This window comes from Cyanistes caeruleus, chromosome Z (assembly GCF_971803275.1).
Source record: "Cyanistes caeruleus chromosome Z, bCyaCae1.hap1.1, whole genome shotgun sequence".
In the NCBI taxonomy this organism is placed as follows: Eukaryota; Metazoa; Chordata; class Aves; order Passeriformes; family Paridae; genus Cyanistes; species Cyanistes caeruleus.
This window is the reverse complement of record NC_141732.1, coordinates 3,470,507-3,494,584: the sequence shown is the minus strand read 5'-3', so window position 1 is coordinate 3,494,584 and position 24,078 is coordinate 3,470,507. Positions and strand designations below refer to the sequence as shown.

Sequence of the window (24,078 nt, the reverse complement as noted above, 5' to 3'; positions counted from 1 at the left end):
ACAAAAACCGCTAAAGTAAACTAAAACTCAAGTCATTGTACAATCATCTTTCTTACAGAACAAGCTATGATAAAATGAGGCGTGTATAACTACAGCATTAATGAGATTTCTAACAAATGAACTTCAAATACGTAACTTTCCTCACCTGCACTGCAGTAATTAAGTTTGCAGGTGTGGCAGTCCTGACACAGCACTCGGGGCTCAGGAAATGCACCCTGGTTTCGAGCCAGCACCAAACAGAGCGAAACATTCTCTTCTGAGAGACATTTCCTTCAGCTGCCTGCAGGAATTAATGCCAGTTTGTGGAGCACCCTTTCTGAGCGTGAGGTGTGGTTGTCTGTGTTGGCTCATGAGGTCACTGAGGGAAGGGCAGCACAGTTTGGTTCTGCAGTTCCAAGGGGATTAAAAACAGTCCAGGTATTTTGCTACAGGGCTTGTGCCTCCTCCACTATTTGCTGTGGGTGATTCAGAGCATAATCCCACTGAGCTGCTGTGAAATATGATCTCTGCAGAGACTGATATTGTGATACTTGTCCTCTATGTTTGCTTTTTTTTTTCCCTTTCTTAGTTCTCATTTGCAAGAGCATTTCAGATTATCCTACTATCTGAACAGTTTACAACATCCCAGTTCAGAATATCCTACTACAGTGATCTTTCAGCTCTGATATATTTTAGAATTACTTATATACTGTTTCTATGCTGGTACAAGTAGAAAAGAAAGCATCTTTCAAATCTACTTATTTTTTTCTTGGTTAGGAAAGTACCTCTAAAATGTTATAGCTCAAATTTATAAAACTAAAGAAAAACAAGTATGTTTCCCTTTTGGTTTACATAATTTGTTATTCTCTCCATATATTACTGCATTAAAAATAAATAAACTTTTATAATTTTTTTCATTAGGAACTATAGCAAAATACCCAAAGTGTTACAGACTGCTAACAGGAAAAAAAAAAAATAGCTCACATTTTTGTGCCATTTAGTGCCATATGATGAATTCTTTAACTTTAGTTTTTTTAATACACTTGAAGTCGAGGTTATATAAAAGATACAGTAACCATGATTTGCCCTTGTAATAGAAGTTTAGGCAGTGGCAGATTTTTAAATCACCCTCCTGAAAGGGCGGTTCTGCAGTCTTGGCGGGATGGAAAGGAAGGGCTCTTCCCCTCTGCTTTCCTCCCCCAAAACACACTTTCCCAAAGCAGCTTCGCTTTGAAAAGCACCTGTTCTCGGCTGCGCAGACAGAACACAAGTGGCTGAAGAGCGGCACCGGGGCTAATAGAGGCGTACCCGCAGCCTCACCCTGAGGGCCGCCCCCGGCTCCCCGCGGAGGTAGCCGTCCTCGGGGCTGTCCTCCAGCTCCTCCTCCTCCTGGGGCAGGGGCAGGCTGGTGATCTCCAGGGCGTGCAGCCCGGGCGCCGCCCTGCCCCTCACGGCGTGCAGGCGGCTGGCGCCGTCCCTCAGGAGCATCTGGAAGGTTCCGCGCGCGTTGCCGCGCGAGATGGCGTAGCGCGCGCGGCGCCTGAGGGCGGGCAGCAGCTCCAGGATGGGCTCCCGCCGGCCCAGCCTGGACATGGCCACTCTCACCTTCAGGGGACTCTCCGCGTCCAGGCTTCCCCAGCTCGTCTGCTCCAGCTGCGGGAGGGAAGAGTGTTCAGAGAGGGAGAGGGGAAAAATCAGAGTAGTTTAACGATTTCTGCCTCGCTTCCATACAACACACCCTGTTAAATCCTAAAGGCCTCCAACAGGCTTTATATGGACAATGAAAAGGAGGCTCGGACTTTAGACTGAGAACCTGTTTACCTTCATGCTTACAAAGAGACCATGTAGAGGAGTGTTATGAACAAGTGTTTGAGATTGCTTAAAAAATCATCAGGGTATCGGCAAAAGCCAGATTTAATTTTCAAGGCCAAGGCCTAACAAGGATTTCTCATATTGCACTGCAGAAAGGAGGAGGTGGGAGTGCACCACCACAGGGAGAAACCTGTGTTTACACACAAGTGCCACAGGTCTTATGTTCTTATGACCAAGAGAAAAATTCATTTCACAATCCTGCATAGAAATCCCCTGAAACCTTCTCTAAAAATTCCATACTGTATCAGTACGTAATGCAACTAAAAAAGAATAGTGAAAATAAAGAAGTTTTTTGGAAAGCAGAAAGTGTTTTAAATACCTGAACCCTTATAGATAACACTAGTGATTAAATAGTGTTTCTTTCTTCACATAGTTTATGGCTGTCACTTTTACTACCTAGAAAGTTCTAGAAAGGTTAATGGTATTTAAAAGGTGTAATAACAAGATGTAACAATTACAAACTAGATTATGAGTTCCTGTAACTTAACCTTATAAGCCCATAAAATGCAGCATGAAAAAAAATTAAATCTGAAGCGTGACTCTAAAAACTTCAGCAATTCTGTAAATAATGGACTTCCATCAGCCAGGACAAATTCCCCACCTCTATGAGCAACTGTGGAACAGACACCAAGACTAAAATCATGTTCTGCAAGGAGATCTGTTCAGCTGTCCCAGACAATAAATGCTGTCCAACCCTCCTCTTAGCAGCAGAACATGATGAAGACATGGCCAGTTTCACAGGACTGTGTAATTAAAGGAGAATTATTCCCCTGAATGTACTCTAAGGAACTAGACCACATCTCACACTACAAAGGAATCTTTGCAAGCTTTAAAAGCTTCACCCTTTCACAGCTATTGATGTGCTTCTCATTGTCAAATTATTACTGCCAGCAAGACCTAGGTAAGGAAGTAGCCTAGTTAAAAGATTCCCTCCATTTACTACTGGCGTCATATCTCTGAAAATACCTCAAAAAACATTACAGTGTGTTTTTATCCTGGTACATACAGTGTTAGCACTTCTCTTCTTCCTGCTGTCTTTTTTGGAGTAGCCATTGATTTTGCACTCGTAACACACTTCAGGGGACAAAGCATTCTCTTTATCAGCATCTCCATCCAGTGGCAGGTACTGGCCTTTGTTAAATCCCATCCCTGAGACACAGTGTCTGTGGAATGAAAACATGTGTTTTAGTGACTCCTTGCAGTTTTGTGAACTGTCCCTGCTAAATGGAGTGTGTGTAATCTGTGCCACAGTGTCTGTATCCCATTCCTTGCCCTCTCCTCAGCAGGAGGGCTGTGCATTAATTTCCTTCACACAGGAGTGGCTTACTGAGGGAAATGCAAACACTGGCTGAATGCTTTTAGCCTGATCTATTTTCATTTACAAGTTCCACAGAGAAACAGAACAAAGCCACCCTGCTCTGCAGTTTGGGGATTACAGAATTTACCCACTGTTCTGTACCAGAACAATGCTGGTTTGTGTTTAATGTTCTGGATTGATCAGTGATCAAACCTTAAACAACTCAATTTACCTGTTTTCTCAGTACACATGGTACCTATCCTTATGCATTGTCAATTCCCACTGAGCAGGTCTGTGAAAGAATTCATGTGCTGATACTGGGGTAGAAAGCAGAACTCATTGTTTAACGTTATTTATATGCTTCATTTAAAACTAATGCTATGTTGCATATACAGCTATTTTACTTTTTTTCTAGTTTCTGGATATATTGCACAAAACTAGAAAGGACTTAGCAGCTTGTCTTTCATCTGCACCTCCTGAATGTGTCTTTGGTGAATGGCTGCATGGAGAAACTCACCCTTGTCCAACTCTGTAATAGCCAGGTGGGCAGCCACAGAGATAACCACCCTCAGTGTTGGAGCAACCGTAATTGCAGGGGTTCTTGGCAGAAGAGCACTCATTCACATCGTGGCAGGCATGGGAGAACTGGTCGTAGGAGAACCCGGATGGGCAGACACACCTGTAACTTCCCAGGGTGTTGTAGCAAGAAGCAGAGCCACACATGTGAGGATTGGAGCACTCGTTTTCATCTGGCAAGCAAACACAAAAATATTGGTGTTTTCTAGTCTGACAGACAACAGGTCAGCATGATGCAGCTAACAGATCAGAACATCTGCAAGTCCCAAAGCTCTGCTACATCCTTGACCTATTCATCCCACAGAGACTCTTGGTTTCTGAAAATGAGAAAATGAGTATCATCTTCACTTGTGTGTGTTAAGATACAGAGATTATGTGTGACTTGATATGGTCTCAGGCAAAAAAAAAAAAAAAAAAAAAAAAGAAAAAAGGGAAAGGTTGTGGTATGGAAAGTCATGTTTTGGTAGTTGCTATCATGGTTATTTTATTTCTCTGACCAAGGTATTTCTCTAAAACCTTTAGGTTTTCCTCACCAAGTTTTCCTCACCTCAGTTTTCTTCACCAAGACCACTAGTGAATGCTTTGCCACACTTGCCTGCAGTCACTTGGAGGGAGATTCTTTTGAGGACTATAATTTACAGAAACTTAAGCTGGTTTGGGGTTTTGTGGGAGCTGTTCATTGTGTGTTCTGTCACTCTTGCCCCAGTCCTTTGCTTTCTTTGCTGAAGAGCAGTTTTAAACCAGGAGTGACCATGGTTTCCGAAAAACTTGCTGTTGTGCTACTTAATGTTAAAATGGATAGAATAAACAAATTTTTATGTACAGAATCAGGACAGTAAAATCAGCCTAAATGAAATGTATGGCAGTGTTCACACAGTCATGCTCTAATTATTATACCACTGACATAAAACCATGAAAGTGAACCTGAAAAGGTAAATATTTTCTGTTGGTCTTTGTGCACAGCACTAGATGACATTGTTTCTGTGTGTAGTGGATTTTATTAAAAAAAGAAATTCCCACACTTGGTTTTGTATATGATGTATCTTAGTTCATGAACCACAGAAAATAAATTGATAAATTGAATGAGCTAAATCTAAACAGAACTCCCAAACTTCCTAATTTGTCCCATTCCCTGCACAAACAACTGGCCTTAAGACTGTATTTTGGATGTAGGAAGCCCTTAATGGTTTGGTCAACTTTTTTTATGGCCATTTGCTTTAGATAGTATTCTGTAGAATTCTTAAATTGCTAATGGTTTTTAATGTTTTTTTATGCTATCTTTTAGTTTTTTTATGACAGGTATGGTTTTTTTAAATGCTTTTTTTTCCTCAGCTGAAGTATTTACTTGATACTTTCAGGAATTCAATGAACATTCAATGACGGGGATTTTTCACAGAAGAAACAGGTCAGAATTTAGGTCTTTCTAGGAAAGCTAATTGTCACAGCAAGTTTCAAAAGGCTGAGTGCATTTTTTTGCTACTTCCTGTCATGGATTTACATTGGGAGTGTTAAGTGTATGGAAGGAGTGGGAGACAGATAAAAAAGATTTTTGTTTGCACACACTTTGTTCTGCTCATTCTTGCCCTTGCCTGTTGGTGTCCCTATAAACACTCTGTGTAAATCTACTGTTTAAATGCATTCTGAGCTGTTTGTTTCCTTACCAACACACTGATTCCACTGGTAGTGCTGGACAAATCCTTGTGGGCACCCACACCTGTATCCACCCAGGATGTTCTGGCAGCCATGCTGGCACCTGTGGTTTCCATCACATTCATCCACATCTGTGCGTTCAGGAGGGAAGCAGAGCATGACACAGGGTTACACCCACTGCCAAACACTGGTGGATCAGAAGTTTGTAATGAACCAGCTGTGTGCTCTGGCAGCCCAAGAAGCCAAATCTGTGAAAGCTGGAGTAGTTCACTTTGGAGAAATGAAGGTTTCAAGGAGACCTTAGAGCCCTTCCAGTGCCTAAAGGGGCTACAGGAGAGCTGGAAAGGGAATGTACTGATGGGACAAGGAAGAATGGGTTTAAGCTGAGGAAGGGTAAATTTAACCTGGATATATATATATATATATATAAAAAATGCTTTCCCATGAGGGTGGTGAGGCACAGGTTCCCAGAGAAGCTGTGGTTGCCTGGATCCTGGGAAGTGTCCAAGGCCAGGCTGGACAAGGCTGGGACAATGGAAGGCGTCCCTGCCATGGCAGGGGTTGGAATGAGATGGGCTTTAATGTCCCTTTCAATTCAAAACATTTTGTGATTCTATGACTTACAACAGAGGAGCACTGTTTTAAGATAGAAGGAACACGCAGGTTGTTCTTTTGGAAAGCCTGGAAGTCAACTAATGTTCAGTTCTTTCCATCAATAATCTGATTTGAGCTCTTGAGTCTTTTCTGTACTCAAATTTGCAAAATAATCACTGTTCCCAGTAATCCCATAAGTTGTTGCTTTACTGTAATGCTTAGAATTTGAGGGGTTTTGTAATTTCAGATTTAAACCAACCCACTTAGGGATAAGCTTTTAGTTTCCCAAAATACACTGTAGTGTTTGAATGTCAAATTTGGATGTCTTTGCAATTGAAAATAAAAAGCTGCATAAAAAGTGTCTGAGACAAGTGTTAATAAAAGGAGACAGCCACAATCATCCCACCCACCAAATTCTAAAAACTCTAACATCTGAAAATTGTATCTGCTATAGGAAATAAGTAGATTGTAAGCAACCTAATTTTTAAGGTACAGTATGCAAAGTCTAGTAGAAAATAAAAATATAATTCTTTGTTTTATATGCACACTTTATAAGAACAAAGTCAACTGACAGGACATAAATCTTAGTAAAACTTCTAGATGCATATATTCTGGACTGCTGTTCTAGACTCCAAATATCAATTTCTGTTTTAAATGTTCTGTCATTGGTAGTTTGAGAGGTCGTAAATGTCTTAATGTACACTCTTGCATTTTTAATTCTCAGCATCCAGGTAGCCTTGTACTGCCTTTTAATTTGTTCTTTGCTCAATACCTAAGGCCCACTGAGAAGTCTGGAGCTCTGAAATAAAGATTTGAGAACAACAACAGAGAGAGAAAAAGTTCATTGATATAACCTGCATTTTAACTGTAATAATTATCTTCCTGAATGCAGTGAATTTGCCTTCTCAGTGTGTAACTCTGTGGTAGGAGAATTAAATACAGAGTTTAGAATCTAATCTTAGTCCACTCTCAGGTGGAAAATCAGAATTAGCCAAAATGAAAATTGTAGAGAGATTCTGTTCAGACACATGAAGACATAAATGTGAAAAACAACTACTACTTCTACCCACAACTACTAGACTTTCATATGCATAAACCTATGTGAAGTTGAAATGCCAGCCTGAAAAAAAAACAGCTGAAGAGTTCAACTAGTCACCTTTTTATCCTAATTTCTGTAAAATTACTTGAGGCAGTGGGTTCTTGCATATGCTTTTTTTATACCTAAAATAAGTGTAATACTTTCCAGTTTCTTTTTGTAATTACTTTTACCATGCTGGTGCTCTGTTTTCTGTGTCTTTAACATCAAATTGTCCACTAGAAACTAAGGTAAGGATTCACACCATAAAAAAATCTGACTGTTCCTAGTTACCTTCACAGTTTAATCCAGTAGAATCCAGAGAAAATCCCCTTTGACATTCACAGGTAAAACTTCCAGGAGTGTTTTGGCAAATTCCTTTTGATCCACACAATGATGGATGAGAACCACATTCATTGTTATCTTCAAAATACAGAGGAGAGAGAAGGTTGGTTTACCTTGTGGCATGATTCTAGACATGTTCATGTAACATAAAAATAAAATCCACAGAGCTGTAACATTTTATTTTGTAGCTTTTCATTTTTAAATGCCAGATGAACTTGAGACTCATGCAGAGCTGTGAGTAATTAAAAAATTGGAAGTACTTGTGGTAGCTCAGTTGTGATATGTGTGTGGAAGAGCAGGCATGTAATTGCTGATATTGGAAAAATGCTGCCCTTCTGCGTTAGCTGAACTACAACAGTTTCAGTTGGCAAGATTTATACATATGCTTAAGATCTAAAGACATCTGTATCTACTAAAAAAAGAAAATGCAATCTGGTTTGGGTTAACTACATTTTTAATGATATTTTAATAATTCACCTTTTTGTCTCCATGCGGTTATACTTAGAACATAATAACTTGTATTAAATATGTACAACTTTACTAACCAAGGAAACAGAAAGAGTGGACAGACTGGATAGACTCATTTTTTTCTTTAGCTGTAATTGCTGCTTTTCAAAATCTGTTTTTTGCCCTCTTGACACTATTGCTCTGCATAAAGAGCACAAGAGACAGTTGAGAATGTTGTTCTTAGAGAAAAGCTTATGAAAGAAAGCCAGTGTTTTCCTTACCAATACAAGCTGTGTGATGCTGTGTAAAACCAGGTGGACATTTGCATGTGAAGCCTCCAAGGGTGTTGACACAGAGAAACTGACAATTGTGTTGTTTGGTTTGACATTCATCAAGATCTGAAAGTAAGAGATGTTGTCTTAAAAAAGTCAACAAAGAGGCACATTTAATCAAACTCGATAAAAATACCACACTTCAAGACCAATTCCTTTTAAGTTAAGTTGTAACCAAACTAGAAGTTTGTATAACCTTACCTTTACATGTCTTTCCATCTTCCTGAAGGACATAGCCCCGGGGACATGAGCACTGATAGCTCCCTTCTGAGTTCTTGCAGATAAAATTGCATGGTCTGGGAGACTGGGAGCACTCATCAAGATCTAAAAAGAGAAAAATATTAGGTTGTATTTTATCCTCGTCTCTCTGACAGAAAGACGTTTGTTATACAACAGCACATTTTAGAGAAAAATGCTCATAGAAGAAAGCCCCCCATGCACATTTGTTCAGGGCTCCTGTTCCTTTCTCTACAAATGTGCTGCTGTGGGGTTTTTATGGGGTTGCCACTGCCATGACAAACTGTCTTGAAGGAGTAATATTCAAGAGTGACTGGTATTTTCATCTAAGCAACAAATACTTACTTTTTGGTATACTATGGTATACTTGGTACCTGCAAACCAACAAAAAAGTGGGGAAAATGTAGACCGTGAAGTAATGAGCTGGTTTGTCACTTGAAGTGCTTACACAGCTTTAACAAACTTCATGATCATTCTAATGCAGGAATACTGCCAGCAGAGCCTGTTCCTCAATTTCCCCAAATGAAATACAAAACCAGAAATGTGTATTAGGAAAATAAATAGAGGTCATGAGGTAAAAAAGATCAAGAGAAAACAAATGGTTTGTTACAAGGGTTTACAAAGGTTGGTACCTCACTGGGTAACAACTGAAAAAATAATTGATGATTACTTCAACTGATGAATAATTAATGAATCTTACCACTACAAGATGTGCCAGTTATGTCAGTGGTATATCCAGCTTTGCAAAAGCACCGGAAGGAGCCCATGGTGTTAATGCACTGCCCGTTCCTGCACAGGTTTGGCAGGACCTTACATTCATCAATATCTGTACAGAAATTATTAAATATGTCAGGTCTCAGTTTTAAATTCGACTTTTTTCTCCTCTTCCATTTTTGCAGAATTCCTCATCATTATGCTTCTGACAGGAACTTTCTCCCTTCTTCCTCTTTAAAAATAGGTCTGAATCCAAAGCCAAACATCTTTCAAATTTCATTACTGCTCTTTGCACCAACACCTTCCTGCTGTTTCACTGGGTACTCAGATTCCAGTTTTGCTAACTATCCAATACAAACCCCATACGATAGAATTTTCTTAAAACCACTTCTATGTCAAAAATTATCACCAACATTATAAAAGACACATTACCTTCTGCTTCCTGTGTGGAAATAGTACCACCAAATAGTATCACCAAATGTGAAGCATTGTGAGATTGTTTTTAAAGGGGATAGTTGTTGCCTTTGCCATGTGTCCAACTTTTCAGCAATACAAGAGCTTTGGGATAATTTTTAGCTTTTTGTTTCTGGTTGGTATTTCCAACCAGATTCTAATCCTGAAAACTCTGCAGAGTTGATCTGTTTGCAGCTACTGTCAAATGTGTTTTTAATTTCTGGTCCCTCGGCATTATTTGAAAAATAAAACTGTTGTTTAACAGGAAATTCTCCAAAGGAACTTCAAAGAGAATTCTGCATTTTCTTAAGCATGCAAACATATTCTTTTCCCTTTTTCTGCCTCTTTTCATCCTTTCAAATACCTCTTCCATCTGTGGTGTAGCCTGATCCATGTGGACAGAGTTTCTTGTAGTGGGTGGTTCCGGGGAGGGGGCAGAGCCTGCACTGGTTCCCCCAGCCCCGGCCCCCGTCACAGCAGCACTCGGATCTGGTGACAAGGTTCTGGCTGCTCGAAGCCATGTGGCACATGGTCTGCAGAACTTCAGCAAAGCAAAACCCCCGGCGATTATCTGTGAGGAAGAAGGAGAAAGGCTGGAATAGAGGAGGAGATGAAGACCTGCTCCATTAAGGATCTGGTGTACTACTCTGGCTCTCTGTCAATACATTCAAGCAGCAGAAGGTGATTTGCTACCATGAAGTCCATCTTGATTTAGCCTTTCAGAGATGTTGTGTGTTCTGGTAATATCCTTCAATTCCAAATATATCCAAGACATCCCTAATGTTCAGTACCTGCATGAGCTGGGTAAGAGTTTTGCCTGTAGAAAAGTTGAGCCCTTGGTAAGTAAAACAGGCTGTGGGCAAAACTGAGCTTCCATTTCAGCTGCCTATGCTGTGTTTGCATTTGAATGATTTATTTAGAGTGTGGTTAGAAGTTTGTTTTGTTTGTTTGTTTTACTGACCAAAATAACACATTTGATCATCTGTAATTATTCTGGTGTGGTTTAAATAAAAAATCCTTGCAATTTGCAAGTGTATATGCAACTCAGTACTTTAGTAGTATTCATAGATTTTGCAGGGGGGAAAAAAATAGAATTGTATGGCCTTATAGTATAAAAATATAAAAAAATAGATTTGTATGCCCCTGTCTAATTCTACTTTAATTTTTAAACCTTTTGGTTAATGCCTGTCAATAATGAAAGGAGAGCAAAGCTTTCACATCATGGGGCCTCCTACAGGTTTCGTTCAAACAGCAGCTGAGGAGAAAAGAAATCCCAGTTTCCAGTGCTAATAGAAACTCCAAATCTTGCTAAGACTGTTGCAGGCTATGTCACCTGTCTTGTTTCTTGACTAAAATGAAGACACTGTCAATTACTGATCTGAGAATGCTTGCATTTTCAAATGAAAGATTTTCTTTTTTTTCTCTCAAAGCTAGTAATGATCCCTCAGAATGTGTAAATGTATCAATACTCAGCTGACCTTCTCTTTTACAAATTAGAAGAATCTGTGCATTTCTTACAAGATTTAGGCAAAAGGCAAACTCTGGCTTTAGGAAAGACTTCATTTGTCCAGCTGTTAAGTCAAGTGTTTACACCAAATAAAGCTGTCCACGCTGAAAGTGTCAATTCTGTGAAACAACGTATTTGCTGCAGTAATTTGCAAGACTCTGCAGATTTCTGTTCTCCCAGACAGGGATATTGTGCAGGTCTTTAGGGACATTATGACCTGAAGAACACACAAATGCTTTGTCCCCAGTTTGAGATGTGGAATGAATTTCAATGTGAGCGGAGTATAAAGGTTTGCACAATGTATTTAAAACCATGTAATCTGTTACTTAATGCTCATCCTATAATTCAGAAGAGATTCTGCGCTTCTGCCAGATCAATTTTTCATTGTCATTTCTAACCCAGGAAACCTGAAAGGAAAAGCAGCAAAAAGCAAAACATTCCCAAGCCAGAAAATAATAAGAAAATTACATATTAAATGTAGGAAAGCAACAGTGACCTCCAAACAGGGTTAACAGAATGCAGTTTTCTCGTCCCATCTGGTTCTAATCCTTAGGAAATACTCTGCACTTCAATGTTATTGCTTAGCCATGAAGTCAGCACACTCCTCATGACAGTTTACAGGGACCTGGTTTTATAGTAATGGCGTAAGATAATTATGCTTTTTTCATGCAAGAATACTAATAAATACATCCTCAAGTGTATGTACACTTGAATAGTAAAGAAAAAGTAAACTTTTGCAGTTCTGTTTGACTCCAAAAAAAGGGACTGATGAATTAATAATAATAACAAACATGAATATATTAAAAAGAAAATACAGGTTGATGAACAAAAACCCTTCATAAGCATTTATCTTGTAGGCCCCCCCAAAAAAGTAAAAATGCAATTTTCTGATAAAATCATAGTATTTTACATCTGATTTAAAGGTACAGAAAATTCAGATGCCTGATTGCCATATGGTGCTTAAGATCACATTTTGAATAAGCAAATAAGCAATTTTACTCTGCATCCATTTTTGAATTATCTCAAGGTGACTAAATTATCCTTCTTTAAAAATCCCTGTATTTTGTCCACATTTATGTGCTATAGAATTAAGAAGCTTCTATGTGAGGCCCGTTTGCTACAAACTGTTCGTTCCTATAATTAGTTAATAATATTTAATAATATTATTTAATTAGGAAGTGTAATTATTTAATTTCTGTAGAAATGGCAGCTGTTAGGTATTCAGAAGCCTAATTTTCTCTCTGCATTTATGCTCTATGAAATGAAATGGGTACAGAGCTATTTACCAAGACATTCAATGCCTGATGGACTTGACAGGAATCCTTCATTACATTCACATCTGTAGCTCCCAACAACATTGACACAACGACCATTTTCACAGACACCTGGCTTGGAGCGGCACTCGTTTTCATCTTTACAAAAAATACAATAACATTTATGAAAGTTATAATAATAACAGCAACAGAAAGAAAAAAAAAATTATACATATATATATATATATATATAAAAATACTATATATATATAATGCAACACGTAATAACATCGACAACAACCACAAAAACTCATTACAAGAAAATGTATCGGATTCTCTAGAATACATTAAATATTCCATGTAATATTGGAAAAATATTTTCAATATGTGGAAAAATCAACTGATTAAGCCTGGAAAGGGCTTTCCAAGGAAAGTTATCTTATTCCATTCCTTCTGTACTTCATCCCAGGACAAAAGCTTTAATGCTTCACAGTTTGTAACAAGAAGCAGAAAATGCAGCAGGAGCAATTTCCAGTCATGTTTACCTGGTAAATAATATTTAAATAAAATTGGAATACATTCATGATTTAAGTAAAAAATCTTCACTCTAATCATCAAGGGTCTCTGAATACATTTGATCTGCCCCACAGTAAGTCGTATTTCAGTTCACATACTATTTTCCTGAAAGTTTACAGTCTTCATGTATTTTCTTCCATAGCTAATGGCACAAGTAACTGTAAGCAATTATACACTTTTTTTAGGTGCTTAAAATAAAGCTCAGAAAAACCTCAGGTTCTTTAAGGGCAGAATTATGTGTCAAAAAAAGGACAAAATTCTTGTTAATATAGATTATTTTCCTTAAATTAAAAAAAAAATCATAAAGATCTCTAAAGGAAAGTAGTCATTCTCTTGCTGAAGGAACATTGCTATAAAACATTGCTACTTCCATTTAAAACATTCACTAAGATGGGTGCCTAATTTTTTTTTCCCCCCAGAGAATTTTGGAATAGTCCTGGGTTTTTTTCTATATACAGAAGAAATTACAATTTGCTAAAATGTAACTATTGTCTTCCCCCTCAACTAACTGAGAAAAATGATGGAGGAAAGGTGTTTGTTTTACTTCTGGAATGGGGAATTACTTTGAGCTATGGAAGTTTCCATATCTTTTGTTCTTTATGGCATTTATAGGTAGTTTCAGAATATTAAGAGTTTTAATTCTTTAAGAAGTGACACATAGTTTATACCAATGCTAAAGGAAATATAACTTTTTATTTATGTAAATCATGCTTCCTACCCATAAATTGAGATCTCATTTGTTTGGCAAATTAATTTTTTGGTTGTAAAAACTGTCTGAAAAACTTCTGGATTTAGTTGTAGAGCAATGGAATTTGTATTCTGAAATCCTTATTAGTCAGAAGTCAGATCAAAACAAAATACAAAGTTTAAGATGTTTGGTATCATTAGATATCTTATGTGTCCTTCATGAATTGTTATTTTCTGATTTTATATATATATATATACACACATTATATTCTATTAGATGCCTTCTTCCCTGTCCAAGCTTTACCTGTGCATCCTTCTCCATCAGGTCTCTGTGTCATCCCAGGAGGACAAATGCACACAAAGGTACCAATCAGATTTTTGCAAATCATGCCTCTTGATTCACAGTCATGGAGACCTTCAGCACACTCATCCAGATCTGAGAAAATAAAAAATATATATATTTTGTGTTTGAACTTTCTTCCAGTAGCTTCAGTTCTGGAAGGCAACGTCAAGACAAAGGACCTACAGGCTCCCCTAAGTAAAAGCACTGAAGGAAAAGTCCAGAGTCTGTGATTATTTGCAGTTATCTTGATCTTTGTGAGCTGTATCATCTTGTCATGTTGAAGAGGAATTTCACCATTGTGACATTCTTGGCTTTGTAGTCCCCATCATGGGTTACACTTGATGACAAAAACACTAAATATTTTTATGAGTTCTTAAAGATCAAATCACCACCTGCTGTTTGCTACATTTCACAGAGAGGATGAATGCAAGATGCACAGAAACATTTGGATTATGTGTTGATGATGGAAGGCAGGGGGAAGTTTATACATCAGTCATTACCTTTGCACATTTTTTGGTCTTCCCTCAGTTCATATCCCACTGGGCAGGTGCACTCATAGAAACCGTAAGTGTTGATACAACGAAAAGCACACAGCAGGGGGTTCTGAGCACACTCATTGATGTCTGAACAGAAGGAAACAAAACAGTCATTCTATACTAGGTCTTGAAACAATCACCATGAAGGTTTTGTCACACCCATGCTTCTCTTTTCAGCTAAAATTATCAGAAAGGTGGCAATTCAAACCATTAGCTTTTGAGTAGAAAAAACTAGAACAATGAACAATGAACTAGATCTGAACAATGCTCTGCTTAAGAATAATGGCATAGCAGATATACAGAACTACTTGAGCTTAGTATGGCAAGTTAGGGCAGCCTGTTTCAGATTTTTATTATATGCTCATATTTAGTGTACTTTTGTGTGATGAGAAATGTCAGCTTCAGAAAGCAAACTAATTATGATTCCTAAAATATAACATTTGTGAGAATGCCCCACATGGGGCATTCCCACTGAGTGTGGGAAGTCCTATGATAAACTAAAAGCTCTGCCTAAAACAATTTATATTTCTTTACCAATGACACATTTCAAAGCACAGAAACTTTCTTTTTCTCTGAGTTATAACGGCATGAAAGGCATGGCTAATAAAGAAATTTGAATGCCTAGGACTGGACAGAAGCCAAAGAGGGGGGAGAAAAACCTAATAAAGAAGACAGGTTACCTTCACAATTCATCATTGGGCCTGGCTCAAATCCTTCATGACAGCTGCACTCAAAGCTGCCAACCACGTTAGAGCACGTCCCGTTTCCACAGGGGTTGCCAATGGAACATTCATCTGTATCTGTACATAATGAAATAAATGCAGAGTGAAGAGAACTGGGACGAGTTGTGTTTTAAATTCAGGGGTTCCAATTTCTGTATCTGCACACACCTATGCAATGCACTCCTGTGAAATCCAAGTTGTACCCCATGGGGCACTCGCAGCGGAATGATCCATCAGTATTGATGCAGTGACCATTGGAGCAAATTCCTGGGCTTTCAAGACATTCATTGACATCTAAAAAGAAGGAAGATATTAACAGCCACTCAGCTGATACATTTCAAGTCTCAAAACAAAACATTTAAAAAAACCCAAGCACCCTATTATGTTTGTCTCAAACCATGCACTTCAAAAAGTGTTCTTTTAACACACTTTTACAGGTCAGCCTCTTGACACCAGCAGCTGTGAGGAGTAAGCTGTTACGTGCTGTAATATCCTAGTATAGTTTTAAATATTAATATTTAGTTTTCATATTGAGAAGAATAACTACCTTCACGTGTATCATCAATTCCAGGAATAGTTCCATGACCATATGGGCACAGGTCCTGAAAAGCAACTGTAGAGATAAATTTTCTTTAAAAAATAGAGCAAGTGAGATACAGAATCATGACAGTTTTGGATGGTTAAAGCCATCCAAAAAGGATACTAGTTCAAGTTTCTACTGAGCAAAACCAAGAAATCAGTGTTTCTCTTTGTCTGTGGTTTCTTTCATTTAAATTTTATTCCTTTTGCTGACTTGAAAAATCATTCTAGAAAAAGCCACTGAGAGCGAATGCCAGAAAGATCTCTCTTTCTAATGACCAAAAAGTACACCACCAATGCGCTCCTCCCTTTCCCCCAGCAACAAATTTTAAATTTTAAATGTGTACCTTCTTCCTCCTTTGGACAGAGCTCACAAGGATCACCCCATCCTTCTCCTGGCATTTTACTGCAGCAACACTTGGCTTTTGAGGTGTTGAAAGCCTTTGGCACTGAGCACTTCCCATTCTCAAAGTTGGTGAAACAGAAGCTCTGACGGGTATCTAGGAGAAGCAAATACAGTCATGCAGAGCTGTCTTCTCCCAGGTTAGATACTGACTGTCTGCCCTGAGAGAAGTAACACAAGACCTGTATTTTTCACACTTTTTTAAGAGCACTCTAAATTGGAAGGGGCTTCTAGAGAGTATCTGTTACCTTTTAGACTGAGTTATTGCATTCCTTACCCATGAACTTACCAAAGCACCTCCGCCCGTTATCAGACAGCACAAAACCCGTGGGACAGATGCACTGGAAACCTCCTGGGGTGTTCGTACAGGACCCAAAGAGGCAGATGTTGGGATCCTCGTTACACTCGTTAATATCTGTAAAGCAATGGAGAAACCTTCACCATAGCCTCACTTGCCGTGAACTCCTTGGTTAAGAAAGCCTTCTTATTTATTGATTGATTGATTGATTTATTGATTTAACTGGAGCAGCTTCCAATAAAGTGTCCAAGAGATAAAGCATCCTGTATTTTTCACTGACTCCTTCAAATTAAGGTTTTTCACTGGCATGCACCTTCTTTTCTAAATACCATTCTCTGTTCTTCCTTATACTCAAAATAAACAAATGCTTTCAGAATGTATTTCCCACACAAACAATATTTTTCTGTAAGCATAAAACATCCAAAGATTATTTTTTAAAAATCTGTATGCTCAGAGTTCTTTTTAATTAAAGGTGTACTTTTTTTATGCTTCCTGTCAGATTCTGGGAGTGAAACTATAGCAAGTTATTAGCAGAGTGACACCTTTGATTGTATTTACATGTCCAGATTTATAATTAGCACATTAGATTTATAATTATTTAATTTATAATTAAAATGTGCTTTTACTACCACTTTCATTGTGATATTTAAAATGTATTCCTGTTCTATTGAATAATCTATAATGTATTATTATTAATATTTGAAGACAGTTAAGATTTATTTTTTAATAGTGGTATATCATTAAATATTATATTAAATAATTATCAAAAGCATAAGCCAAAGTACTAGTATTTAGTGTAAATATCAAGTGCCTGTAGAACTGTGCAGCTCAAACAGCATCAGGTGTACTTCCCCCATCTATACAGACAACAGACAAAGCAGGAAAATAATACATTAAGAGACCCCTAATTTTTCATATCTGTTATTCAAAACTGTACTTTAACTTATCCTATTCTGCAAATACTAGAAGAATATATAAGCTGCCTTGCTAAGGTAATTTTTAAAGGCAAGCATAATCTGATAAATGATGAAATGTATTTTAATAACCTTCAAAGTACAATGCTTTTTGAGTCTTTCATTAAGGACTATTGGAAGAACCATCACAGAAGCCTGTGGCATGTAATATAAGCATTAAAATATAAGCATTCTACAATAAAAGCCAACAGTGAGCTTAACCAAAGTACAGGCAGGAACAAGGCTCTCTCCATGAAAATTAGCTTTGTGGATGCTGAATACTCAAATTTGTAGTGCTATTTTTGCCCATGTTTACTGAATTCTCTGCTGTACTGAGTTTTATAAAAATGCCCTTTTTTCAGGAGGTAAGAAAACAATGGAAATACAATCTTTATTATTTGGAAAATGCAAGTGGAGTGATGGAAGAAATCTGGTGGGAGTAGATTCTGTGATGCAACTTCTGAAAAATACTGCCTTGAGTCTCATTTTCAGAAATTGCTGTTAGGTACAGCACATGGACAAAGCACTGCAGCACAATCTGGCATTTGACTGAACTCTGCAGTAGCCTCCCATGGACAGGCTCTTCTGTGAAGCATTCTAAGCCAGCTTATTTCAGAGAAAATGTTAAGTAGTTTCCCAGTTGCTGTGATAGCTTTTAATAAACAAAGTTCAGCAAATTCAGCTGCACAGGAGAGGAAAATGGCTCTTTTGAAGTGATCATTATTACTGCAATGAACAGTTTTGTGCTAAGACTCTTTCTGTGGCCATGATGGAGAGGTGACTATCCAGACTTCGGAAGTAAATGAGTCCTTTCCCCTTTATTCCTATAAAATGAAAGGGAATATATCACATGGGTAGGTGAAAGCTAAGAATTTTTCTATGGCCCCAGCTGTTCTGGTTTCTCCTGCATGTAATCACCCTGAGCTCACAAAGCAATCAGCCACTGCCAACCTTCACATCACAGACAGAAGGAATGGATTCTCATAAAGCTGTTTGCACACAACATCAATAGAAAGTAATGGGCAACATCTGCTGCAACGGCTGTGAAAATATTAATCTAAGTTTTAGTGCAATCACATGTGATAATCTGGGTATTTCCTAGGAGCTCTAGCTTCAGATTTTCTGGACACATGGCAGAATGACAGAAGAATGCAAGCAAGCCCCTTTCATTCAGTTTGGGCAAAAATCTGTCTGGAAGTCACTGATGCTCTCAAAAACATAAACTCTGAAAAGTTACTAAAGTGGCCATAAACAGCAACATTCCTTGAAAACCAAAAGCTTTCATTATTTTATATTCATGACACTAGAACTGTAGGTGATTTGAATTCAGCTCAAACATAACTGCTAATAAGAAGTCAGAAGCTGCCAAAAGAAATCATGAAGTTGGCAGGCAAACTGAATATTGGTGGCATGATACAAGTGGCTGAGAGAACTCTGGGGCTTAGAAAAAGAAATCCTGTTGTTCGAGACAAAAAGTTCAAAATGGTTCCTGCAGCCACACAGAGTAATGCAGTAATGTAAATCTTAAATGCCCAATAAATTCACAGTATCCCATGCTTTGCTCTGTTGGAAAAGGGAGTTGTAACTTGGATTTATTTCTTGTTCTCTGCCACAGCAAATCTTAGTTCAGTGTGTGACTTTCAGCTCTTGAATGGCATCCAAGGCTTTAAGTGATACCTTAATGAAGGAACTAGAACATAAAAATTGGTGATAGGTCTGCTGCATCCTCCTTCTCCTCCTGTGAATCTCAGCACTTGAGAGGCATTATACAAAAGGTAAAATCAGAAAACAGTTATTAGAAGAAACTGATTTACCTGATTGTTCTTGTAAGTGCCATAATTTTATCAAGATCTTTAAACTTCATTTCCCTCTGACACCAAATACTTAGTTCATGCATTGATTGCCAGTAATTACCTTGTGTAAAAATTATATAAATACAGTGAAGGCATCTGTTTTATAAATTACATTCTTTCAAAAGTGACTGAAAAATAAAATACTTCTTTTTTAAAAGTACTTTTGTTTGCATTAGTGAAGAAATCAATGTTCAAAATAGAGTCTGCAGCACAAAATATTTGTCTGCCTTCCTTTTTAAAACCTCTTCCTAAGGATTTTTCATACCTATTCCCTGTCACCTTGATTTTAAGTTAGGAAACATTCACAACCATTAGAGTGTGCAACTGCATTCCACCCAATTAGAACCACATACAAATTCTTAAATTGTTCAGGAACAACAGTTACAACTTGCCTTACCAATACAACTTTCGCTTTTTACTTCATATCCTGGTGGACAGATGCACCTGAATGATCCTTCCAAATTTTGGCAGGTACCAGGAGAGCACGACCCAGGCAGTGCCACACACTCGTTGGTATCTTTGGGGGGTGGAGGAAATCAAGAAAGATTTAGAATCCTGTAATTCTTACGGTAACAGAACATAAAAAAGATTGAGGGGGTCTGTACTAATTTTCTTTTTCTAAGGTAATTAATTGCTTAAAGACCAACAACTATTCCAAAAAAAGGCTGTTACTTCTACTGTGTTTTCATTTAAGTCACTATCATTCTTTTTTGATATTTAGATATTCATGCTGTGTTCCTTCCCTCTACATGGGAGCTGTTAGTTTCTTTCAGCTCATCAATACTTGAACATCATGTGGTTTCATACATACCAACACAATTCTTGCCATCCAGAGTAAGCTCGTATCCTTCATTACACAAACATTTGAAAGAACCAATTTCATTGAAACACCGTCCATTTCTGCACACTTGACCGAAGAAGGAACTGCACTCATCAATATCTGATAAAAAAAAAATTAGAACTATCAAAATTGAACCCAAGAAGTGAGTGTTGAGTCCCAGCATACTACATACAGTATGTTATAAACACACTCAAGTTTCAATACTTAGTATTTCTGCGGAAAAGGTACATTTTTGTAGCAACAAGAAATCAGCTGACAGCTGGTAGAAAGTAGCACTTGCTCGAGCATTAAGATGCACACTTTTAATAAAAAAAAATTAAAATCCACACTTTTTAACAGGGTATTACAATTTCCAGGCTTACAGCATTACCCCAGTTACTGCATCTGGAGATAATTACTGCTAAGGGACTGCATGACACGAAATCTACCAACGAAGGAGAAAATGTTACAGGGAGTGTTCTGGATTTTATCTGGATCCATATCCACTCAAGCTTCCTCCTAAAAGCCTGTCCCTGCCAATCTCAAAGTTTGGACTATGTAATCTGCTTTCCACAGGATGATTTTCTCCTTTGTAACAGTTCTGAAAATGATGTTTCAAAATGCTATTTTATTTTAAAATGTTATTTTGTAAGGTTTCTTCAGTTATGCAGACTTAAAGGAGCACTGCATAAGGAAAAATATGGATGAAGATATGGAGGAAGAATAAATGAAAATGATATTGGATAAGCATCATGCAGTAAGAAAAACCTGTACTTTGCAGTGCAATGTTGTTACTTCAATATTTTCTTTTCTGGACAAGAAGATGATTTAAAATACTTTTTAAAAGATGTATTAGTTCTCTCCTGAAGCTGAAGGAACAATTAGACTTTGCTGTGTCTTCCTTCTGTAGAAGGAAGGAGTGTAAAGCCTCCCTCTCTTCTTTGGTTATATTCTGCACAAGGGGGAAGACCTTGAGGTTTATGAGCCTGTTTCTCAGCCCAGGAAGATGTTGGTTGCTTTATCAAAAGAACCCAGTAATTAAAGTAGTCCAAACTCATCAAATATTCTGGTGCCCTGTGCTTTAGGGAATGTGAAATAGCAATGCCTGTGTCAGCTATGCATAACTTTGCTCATTTTAGGAGAGCAGATCTGGCAGGCTACAGATCAGCTCCCCTGGCTTTCTTACTGTTGGTCTGCTTCTTCTTTCTTGCCCTGTGCAAAAGTCAAGTAAAATGGTGAAATAAAGGAATTATTCTAAATTCATGAGGCAGCACTGGTGGTGGGATAGAGCAAGTGGTGCCTGTGGACTGTGCCTGTAGCCAAAGATGTGCTGTAAATACCAATACTCTCACTAAAGGAGCTCAGAAAGCATTAAAACATCAGTGAACTGAAAGTTCCCCCAGTAGTCCAGGTATTTAGGATAATATTATATTATCTCAATTGGCTGTAATTATAAAATACTTCTAATTACTTTAAAACATGACAGTAAGGATTAACCTCTAGGGCTGGTAACAGCAGAAGCTACTGCACTCAATTTTCTTCACACCCTGACATCTCTTCTGTTAAACTACACGCTGTCCTCCTTGGCATGCCAAACCAGCAGCAATGAAAACAAAAGCTTAGATTAGGGGTCTCTTACCCACACAATCATTATTACGAGTTAATTCAAATCCTGGATAACACAGGCAGTTGTATGATCCAACTGTGTTCTTGCAGGTTCCATTTCCACATGGATACTGCTCACACTCATCAACATCTGCAAGGAGAGACAAACTGCATGAGGGAACTGGTTTTCCCAGGGTTAGTGTGTTGTCTGTGCACAATTGCAACACCCTAAACTTCAGCCCCTCCTTTCATCTGCCATATTATGTGTTTATGCTACAGATTTAGGGCTTCTCAGTACACAGAGGAAAACATTATATGATCTAATTCTGTGTGTCTTTTAAAATAAAAGATACTGTTACATGTAAAAATAAAGGTGTATGTGCAGTTACCTGAAGGCACTCTTTCTTTTTGCTTTCCATACTAAGATTTCTTAATTTCTTTAACATATACAAGTGACCAGGACTGAGCACATAAGATTAAGCATCACAACCCTGAAATGATCAATTGTTATGTACATATTTTACCTCAGAGCCCATGAAAAGCTGTTGAAAACGCAATTCAATTTACATAAGTCAATATGGATAATGTCAATATCACATCTAGAATTACATAGACTGCTAACAAACTTTTACAAACATAAGTAGGCACTGAAGTTCAATGTCTTCTGCTGTGTGTAATGGTAATTTCTGGAGTTTCATGGGGATCTGGAATCTATTGAGATTTTGTCCTCCTAGTTCTTCAAAATTTGGCTTTGTCAGAACAGGTCACTTCCCCAAATATCCTCTTCAGATAGTCTGACTAATGTGATTTAGTTTAAAAATGAGCAGACTCTAGGCATATATGAATATGTACTACAACATGAATAGGTTTTAAATATCTATTTAAAATTGAAACACATCACCTTTTCATTTTAAAACCCTGTAGAACTGATTACAAACTAAAAGAACAAGAAAAACATTCTTATTGTTCAATATTATTATCTCATAAGATCTCTATCATGCTATCATTTTCACATGAAATCAGTATAAAGCTACATTAAAAAGGAGATTATGTTTATTAAATGATACATTAACACAATAGATTCAAATCATTGAAAAATGTGTGGTTTTAGATCCAAGCTCTATCACTCTCTGACACATCCTATAAAACTCTGTCGAATAAGCCACCATGATATGTTTCTGTGGAAATGTTTCTTTAGTAATGTGGAGCAATCTCAGAACACATTGTTTTGTTCTGAGTTTTTTTTCCTCAAACTAATTTATCCACTCCAAGGGTAACTTCACAGACTTTATTAAAAAAAAAAAAAAAAAAAAAAAGCCCAGAAATGCATGAAACAGTTTTATAATGTCAGTATAACCTACATATACCTCATCTTCTCCCCCTGCAAAGAGCCCACAGGCAAACAAACCTCACACAGAAAAGTATTTTCTCTCCATACCCATGCACATAGTCTGATCCTGGGATGCCTTGAAGCCATTGTGACACACACACTGGTAGCTTCCCTGCATGTCCACACACAGACCATGACTGCAAACATTAGGAATTTCCAGACATTCATTGCGATCTGTAACAAAAACACAAAACAGATGGTGCACCTTACTGACCTCCATTATATCCTCATTTCACACAATAATGTTTTTACAATCCATTGTTATGATTAAAACCAGATTCAAAATTATCTATAAGTAAACCTGAATCTTAACAGACCTTCATTTTACAGGAAATACTTGCCTACACACCTTGAGGATAAAACTACTGTCAGGATTTGGCTGGTACCTAGAAAATGTCCTTTAAAAATGTCACTGTCTTTCCATTTACTTTGAAATGTGGCTATAAAGCAAAGCAGCAGAATGCACCAGGTAACAGAAAATAAAGGCTGCTGAGAGAAACACATGGATACCATTGGTGAGGTAGAAACAGGAGAGAAAAGTTATCTGATTTCTTACCCACGCAGGCACCGTTGGGGGACAGTTTAAAGCCAGCAGCACATTCACAGCGGTAGCTCCCAGGGCTGTTGATGCAGTCAGCATTTCTCTGGCAGAGGTTATCCCCATTGCTGCACTCATCAATATCTGAAACACCAAGAGTACAGACATCAGAAGCCACTCCTGCCTCAGATTTACACTGTCTTGTCTGCCTGTGCAAGAGGAAACTTCAGTCCTCCACAAAGCTGGAGCAGCCTTACCTCCAGCCCTGTCTGCAGGGAATGCACACAAAAAAGTAAAATCAACACCATTTCATCCATGTCACCTTCTGGATGAAAGAGGATCCCAGCCTACAAATCCAACTTACCACACATCTAATCACTTTGCAAATTTGCAACATCTGCCTGAAGAAATTTTTGCATTTAAAAAAACTTGCTCTTGGTGTTT

General features: G+C 37.9%; 1 protein-coding gene and 1 long non-coding RNA gene across 3 annotated transcripts in view; one reads left to right on the top strand and one right to left on the bottom strand.

Annotated features, from left to right (window-relative positions):
* Positions 1-669: 669 nt before the first annotated feature.
* The window catches only part of FBN2 (fibrillin 2), a 119,204-nt gene continuing 95,795 nt past the window's right edge, over positions 670-24,078 (bottom strand). For both annotated transcript variants that reach the window (XM_086866620.1, XM_086866619.1), the window contains exons 45-66: positions 23,653-23,778; positions 23,145-23,270; positions 21,741-21,857; positions 20,093-20,221; positions 19,679-19,798; positions 16,467-16,592; positions 16,122-16,274; positions 15,743-15,808; positions 15,364-15,489; positions 15,154-15,273; positions 14,438-14,560; positions 13,899-14,030; positions 12,365-12,490; positions 9,936-10,142; positions 9,105-9,230; positions 8,369-8,491; positions 8,117-8,233; positions 7,338-7,466; positions 5,386-5,505; positions 3,666-3,897; positions 2,858-3,014; positions 670-1,632 (exon numbers count right to left, since the gene is read on the bottom strand). In XM_086866620.1, coding sequence (XP_086722746.1) covers positions 1,273-1,632; positions 2,858-3,014; positions 3,666-3,897; positions 5,386-5,505; positions 7,338-7,466; positions 8,117-8,233; positions 8,369-8,491; positions 9,105-9,230; positions 9,936-10,142; positions 12,365-12,490; positions 13,899-14,030; positions 14,438-14,560; positions 15,154-15,273; positions 15,364-15,489; positions 15,743-15,808; positions 16,122-16,274; positions 16,467-16,592; positions 19,679-19,798; positions 20,093-20,221; positions 21,741-21,857; positions 23,145-23,270; positions 23,653-23,778 — 3,161 coding nt within the window. In that variant the 3' untranslated portion in view covers positions 670-1,272. The remainder of the gene's footprint in view (positions 1,633-2,857; positions 3,015-3,665; positions 3,898-5,385; positions 5,506-7,337; positions 7,467-8,116; positions 8,234-8,368; positions 8,492-9,104; positions 9,231-9,935; positions 10,143-12,364; positions 12,491-13,898; positions 14,031-14,437; positions 14,561-15,153; positions 15,274-15,363; positions 15,490-15,742; positions 15,809-16,121; positions 16,275-16,466; positions 16,593-19,678; positions 19,799-20,092; positions 20,222-21,740; positions 21,858-23,144; positions 23,271-23,652; positions 23,779-24,078) is intronic.
* LOC147647990 (uncharacterized) lies at positions 1,494-4,737 on the top strand. The gene is made up of 2 exons (XR_015280002.1): positions 1,494-2,752; positions 3,564-4,737. It is a non-coding gene; the product is annotated as an uncharacterized LOC147647990 (long non-coding RNA).